Source organism: Corylus avellana, chromosome ca11, assembly GCF_901000735.1.
Source record: "Corylus avellana chromosome ca11, CavTom2PMs-1.0".
Lineage (NCBI taxonomy): Eukaryota > Viridiplantae > Streptophyta > Magnoliopsida > Fagales > Betulaceae > Corylus > Corylus avellana.
In genome coordinates, this window is record NC_081551.1 from 17,308,272 (window position 1) to 17,314,724 (window position 6,453).

The 6,453-nt window shown below is 34.0% G+C and overlaps 1 protein-coding gene across 2 annotated transcripts in view; it reads left to right on the forward strand.

Moving 5' to 3' along the window:
- LOC132165927 (uncharacterized) overlaps positions 1 to 5,818 on the forward strand; it is an 18,217-nt gene extending 12,399 nt beyond the window's left edge. Inside the window, exons 1-8 of one of the 2 annotated variants that reach the window (XM_059576639.1) lie at positions 1,333 to 1,477; positions 1,927 to 2,039; positions 2,708 to 2,779; positions 3,036 to 3,071; positions 4,350 to 4,395; positions 4,659 to 4,752; positions 5,154 to 5,211; positions 5,490 to 5,818. In XM_059576639.1, coding sequence (XP_059432622.1) covers positions 1,399 to 1,477; positions 1,927 to 2,039; positions 2,708 to 2,779; positions 3,036 to 3,071; positions 4,350 to 4,395; positions 4,659 to 4,752; positions 5,154 to 5,211; positions 5,490 to 5,540 — 549 coding nt within the window. In that variant the 5' untranslated portion in view covers positions 1,333 to 1,398 and the 3' untranslated portion in view covers positions 5,541 to 5,818. Of the gene's footprint in view, positions 1 to 1,332; positions 1,478 to 1,926; positions 2,040 to 2,707; positions 2,780 to 3,035; positions 3,072 to 4,349; positions 4,396 to 4,658; positions 4,753 to 5,153; positions 5,212 to 5,489 lie in introns of those variants that run through there. The other variant, XM_059576640.1, reaches the window with a different exon arrangement.
- Positions 5,819 to 6,453: the final 635 nt, after the last annotated feature.

Below are 6,453 nucleotides of genomic sequence, written 5' to 3' on the forward strand. Positions count from 1 at the left end.
AAAAATAAAGTTGTGAAACCCTAGGGACTAATTTAGTATTTAACCCATAAAAAAATAAACATAGTACATACTCACTCTCATCTCACTTTTATTCTAATTAGTTGTTATGACAACGTTTATAAGCGTTTAATGTTATTTAGTAAACAACTAAAAGTAATATTTTACATACTCATCTCTTATCTCACTTTTATATAACTGAATTGATGTGGCAATTTGGAGCGGAACTAGCATTTAAAGTTTGAGAAGGCAAAACTAAAATATTTAAAATTTTGAGAAGTAAACTTCTAATTTTTTTTAAATTATAAGGGCATTTAAAAAAAAAATGGAAAAACATGGAGGCTTGGGGCATGAGACATCGGCCATTTGATCCGTCTTTATTAAAAAAGAAAGAATCTAAGCGGTGGTGGATACTTTTATACGATTGCTATACAATTTGATAATGTGACAATACAAATTTACATTTATATCAGCACTTGTAAAAAATAAAAATAACGACTAATTTTCACTGTTACATCATCTTAATCATATAGTAATTATATAACATTATACTAAATATAATTTCTTTTTTGAAAATATTTTATAGAATTATAGCAATCCGGCTAGATAATCGCTATAACTGACTTAGGTGATCAAATCACTCCTTTGGTTGTGATTAGTGGAAGAAGCCTTCCTAAAAAAAAAAATTGAGTAACGTTATTCTTCATATTTATTTATTACACTCATTTTAATTGATACAGTATATTTTAAATGATTTTTTATGTTAATCACTTAAAAAAAAAAAAATGCCTAAAGTATAACAGAATGAAGTGTTATACATTTTTTTTCTTCAAATCGACCTACGAGAGCTACATGTGATTTCACATATTCAACTATGAATTTGCCATCTCTTATGAGAAATAAATAAAAAATGGGCAGAAGACAAAAATTTATCAAGAAGGAGCGTTAGTCTTTTGTTGTTTTTTTTTTTTTTTTTTGACATGTCCGTACAAAAGGGGAGAAGGGAATTCGAACTAGTAACCTCCACTTCATTAAGTGTGGTCCCAGCCGATTGAGCTACCTCTTGGAGACAAGAAATAGCGTTAGTCATAAATAAATAAATTGACTCGAGATGAATAACATGAGAGAATCGGACCGTTCATTTTAAATGAACGGTTGTGATTTTAGGAATGACGCTCTATGCAGAGAATGCATACTCCTTGCCACATGTCGCAACAGCATTCGGTGTGACACGTCCGACATTATGGTCCCCACAAATTCTACGACCATAGAGTACGAAAGAATATATAGAACTTGTCAAAACATAACCCTCCGCGCCATATATATTATATTTAATCCAACACCGCCACACGCCAAGCGTTCAAACTTTCCGAAGAAGCGCTTCAAGTAGGAAGGAAGAACATGGGATGGATCGGAGACACCGTGGACTCTGTCAAGTCCGTTCAGATCAGAAAAGCTCTCTCCCAGGCCGTCAATCTTGGTCCGTTTGATCACTGTTACTGTTATAGGTTTATATTTGATTCAAATATTGCGTATTTGAATTCATTTGAATCTTGAAGAGGAGCTTTTTACTATACAATTTTTGTTTGTATAGGAATCACCAAAGATACTCTCTGGTTTTGCTTTAAAGCAAGCATGTAATTGTGCTATTTGTTGCATTACAGGCCTTATGCAGTCAAATGCAATGCTTGCATTGGCGTATTTTCAATAAATTTCTTCTTTTTTTAGGTGGGTTTGGGATTGTTCATCTCAGGAATTTGAGGGGGGGACAGAGATATATTCTTCAGTTTTGCTGATGTTCTGTTTGATATATAAAAAGGGGTTTTCGTTGCAAATGATGTTCAATGTACAACCAATACGATACAGTTTCTGTTTGCTGCTTGATGTTCTAAGGATCGTGTTTTTCATTTGCAATTTTTTTATTTTCAGGAGTAATTGTTACGTTGGCGCTAATTATATGGAAAGGACTAGTGTGTATAACCGGTAGTGAATCACCTGTTGTGGTTGTGCTCTCTGAAAGCATGGAACCTGGTTTCAGAAGAGTAAGTCCTTTAGTAGAACATAACAATTTTTTTGTTTCTGTTCAATTCGATTGTAGCAAAGTGCTTGATGAGTTAAATGATGACGATGTCTTGCTATCAAAATCGTATTGCTTCAGTTTTTCTTCTATTGTATAAATGATCAAACCGTCTAGAATGGCTGTCTTGTGTCACTCTAAGCCTGTGAAGAATTTTATTATCTGGATTAGTAGAGAAAGAACTTATATCTAATCTTAATTAAACTAAAATTTGCATGATTATGGATATGGAAAGATTATGGATTACTGGTGTGATATGGAAAGATTACTGGTGTTTATGAAGTTATGATAGGAGTTGCTGGCATGTGATGGCCAGGCATTAGCAGTTGTATGAGTGATAACTCAGTCTGTTGTATTAGCTAATTCTATAATTTGTCTATTTGCTGAAAAATATGTAGAAAAGGTTTATTGGATGATGTATAATTGAAAGTAAAATCTAGGAGTGAATACCTACATTTATGTGATGGTGGAGGTTCTTACTATTATGCATGGTGCTTAGTTCTTTATGGCAGTTTGTTTCATTATTTACTTTATACCATCCATATTGAAGAATTGTACTGAAGGGATTACATGTGAAACCCATGTATTTGTCTTAATTTGGTCTATTGACGAAACTTTCTGATTCTCTTGCAGGGTGACATTTTGTTCTTGCATATGAGTAAGGATCCCATTCGTGCAGGAGAAATTGTCGTGTTTAATATAGATGTATGTTCCTTTTTTCTGGTACCCATCCGTTGTTCGTTTGAGTCAGTTAGACCCGTCTATCTCTGAACCATTAGGTTCTGTTTCTGTTTCTGTTTAGGCCTGGACTTTGAGAGGGTCTATTAGGAGAAGTTCCTTATTGGTTGCATGTTTGTAATTGATATGAGTTTATATGCTAGTTGCGCTTAGGCCTCTCCACTTACAAGATTAAAGTTTTTGGATTGGATTCCTCTAAAAGTATCTTTTACATATTGTCCAGGGACGTGATATTCCGATTGTCCACAGAGTAATTAAGGTAAGAATTTTCTGTTGAAGTTTGTTTTCCTTTCATTTCTATGTTTGTTTTATTCAAATGTCACCCAGACCCCTTACTTTTCCCTGCTATACTTGTATCAACCCAATATGACATAATTAAGATATAAATGCCTGCCAGGCACTCCAGAATGGTTGAGAATCTTTGGAAAAACAGGCAAATCTGACACTTAGAACACACTTGCACCAAATACCAATACCAGAGTTCTTTAAGTATAAAATGTCTTTCACAGGGGCTGAAGCAAAGCTAACTTTTAGGAAGAAGGTAGGAGCAAACCCATCATATTACCCACTTTTGCAATTTCTCAAGGACTTGTGCTCTATCTCCACCTGCAGTAGGCAGTTTGTGATTTTGTATGAAGTTGTCAACTATTGTTCCCAAATTAATCTTGAAAACCACTCGGAATGGAAGAACAGCTAAAATGTTGCGATAGGTACTAAACCTAAACCATATGGACTTTTAAGGGAATATCTTGGTATGGTGTGTAACCAATTTCTTACTAGGGTTAAATCCTATTTTGGTCCGTGTGCTTTGGACCATTATCAAATAGCTATTTCGGTTTCAAAAACTATTATAAGTAGTGCTTGGAGTTGTCTAATTATTAGTGTTAGTCCATCCGTTTTTGTTCCATCCAAAAACTTAATGATCCGCCATGTCAGGAGCATTATTTAAAAATAATAATTAAAAAAGTTAAATTTTGAATATAAAAAAAATAAATAAGGCAGGGGAGATCATCCTCGCCTACCACCAGCGGAGATCCCACCCCGCAGTTGTGGGAATCGCCCCTGCCTTCTTTTCTTTTTTTCTTTTTTTTTTTTTCATTTTTCAATTTTACTTTTTATTTTTATTTGTTATTTGAAATAATGCTGATGTGGTGAATAGGATACTTGTTGATCTCTAAGAGGTCCTGTCGTGGCGGCCAGTTAAGTTTTGGACAGAAGGACTAACACTGATAATTAGACAACCTCAAGTATCACTTATGTATCTATTTGATAATTGTCCAAAGCACAAGGACCAAAGTAGAGTTAACCTTTCTTACGATTATGAATAAATGTTTATTCTTACATCAGCTGATTAATGCTTTTAGGGTTGCTTTATGGCCAGTCGTTCCTGTCTCAATATCTAAACATTGATAACTTTTGCTGTGATGAATTAAGTGCAAAACTTGTTTGCTTCTGCTGCATCAGTTCTTATTCCTTCATTGTTGTTTAATTTTAACAATGTATCTGTACTTTTGATGCATCTAATATACTTTGTTAGGTTCATGAGCGGCAAGATACTGGAGAAATTAATGCCCTCACAAAAGGTATTATATTCTTGACAATGCTCAATATTGAAATTTTCCTCAACGGACTTCATTTATCAAAGAATGGAAGTGAAGGGTATAATTAATTTCCCTCGAGTTCATTAAGGGATTGCATAATCTTACACCAATCATGGTTAGAAGACTCATTCAAGTTGAAATTTAGTTTGTCACAATTAGTATGTGTGAATTTAATTATTATGGTTCTTGGTTTAGCAATTACCACTCGCTTAGTAACTTTGACTTCTCTTGGCCAATTTTATCAGGAGACAACAATGATTTGGATGACAGGTCGGGGTTGCTGTATGCTCAGGGCCAACTGTGGTTGCAACAACGCCATGTCATGGGGAGAGCTGTTGGGTAAAGTGCATCTGTGGACTAAGACTTTTTTTCTTTTATTATGACCTTGTCAAAATATCAAAGCAATTTCAATATGTTACATAGATTTTAGTTGTGTGCAGCGTAAGGTTTTATAATTGATGAACATGACATCACAAATAACTTGTATATAAGGCACCATAAATTGATTTATGTGCATTTCAGCTTATGCCGATGTCTGCCATTTATCTCATGTCATGTAATTAGCATATCCATTTCCTCAGAAGTGTGTCTGACTCATTCCCCATCAAATTTTCTGTGCCTATATGCCTTTTAATAATGTCAAATCATAGCCTGTGTTAGTTAAATGTCTCAATTATCCATGAGGTTTGATCATTCTATCATTTGCCTTTGATATGCATTTATGCTTCTTTTCCACGCAGGATCTTGCCTTATGTTGGTTGGGTGACAATTATCATGACTGAGAAGCCCATATTCAAGGTTTGCTTATGATGAAATTTCAAAGATTTTGCCCCATGCTAATTTTTATTTCCATATACAGTCCCTCAGAACTCCCTTCGAATTATGCATTTTTCCATTTATATGACAAAAATAGTTCATGCAGTGAATAGAATTGTTGGATCATGTAAATATATCTGCAGGCTAGGCACTTGTAGTGACATCAAATTGTTTCTTTGCATCTCTCTCTCTCTCTCCCCGTCCTCTTACCAGTAGAAACTTGTACATTTTGATTGTAAATTTGTATTGTCTTCTTGCAGTACATACTTGTAGGCGCATTGGGATTGCTGGTCATATTCTCAGACGATTAGGGATACAAATTTCCAGTTTCACTACATGGTTCTGACCATACAAGATTTTCCTTCCTAAACAGTGATCCCAAAAAAAGAAGGATAGGAGACATAGTCATCATACTCAGAATTTATAGATCGGAGTACCCTTCCTGTTCTGTAAACTGACTCTCAACACATAATGTTTTATCTGCAAATTGGATGAAATGTTTCTTTTGTTGATTTAGCTCAGTGCCTCTGATAAAATATGTTTTGTCTGCAAATTGGATTAAATGCTTCTTAAGACAATTAATATTAATTGGATGAAATGTTTCTTTAGTTGATTCAGCTCATTGCCTTGAGTAATGCTAAATAAAATTACTATTAAATTTGTGATAGATCATTATTGTATTTTGATTTAATGATAATTTTAAAACTTTGAAAAAATACGGGTCTTTCTTCTAGCATGACTCCATTGCCTTTGATAAAGCGATCTTACAATGTCAGAGGATGCCATCATGCTATGTTTATAAAAGAAATTTAATCTATCTATTGCTGCGTCAGACGTTCTTTTTTTTTTTTTTTTTTTTTTTTTATGCGAGATTATTCATTATTGGCCCTACTAAACCAGTCATTAAACTACAAAAACTAGCATTTGTTCCACCGTTATTTTTTCTTTTGTATCACTTTTTGTGTGAAGGAACGGTTTCAAAACTTCAAAAAGATTCTGTTGAAGTCAGTTGCGTATGATGAAAACTTTCTTCTGGTATAAACATCTCAAATCACATTCAACATGTCATCTGCGAATAATGCAGAAAATGAGAAATATTGGAAAGGGAAATTAGAGTTTAGGGTGGAATAGCTAATTCATTCGTCATAGACGAATAACTACTTTTGAATACAACATCAATTAACAATGCACTTGATCAGATTTCCACCACGCTTCAAAAAAAAA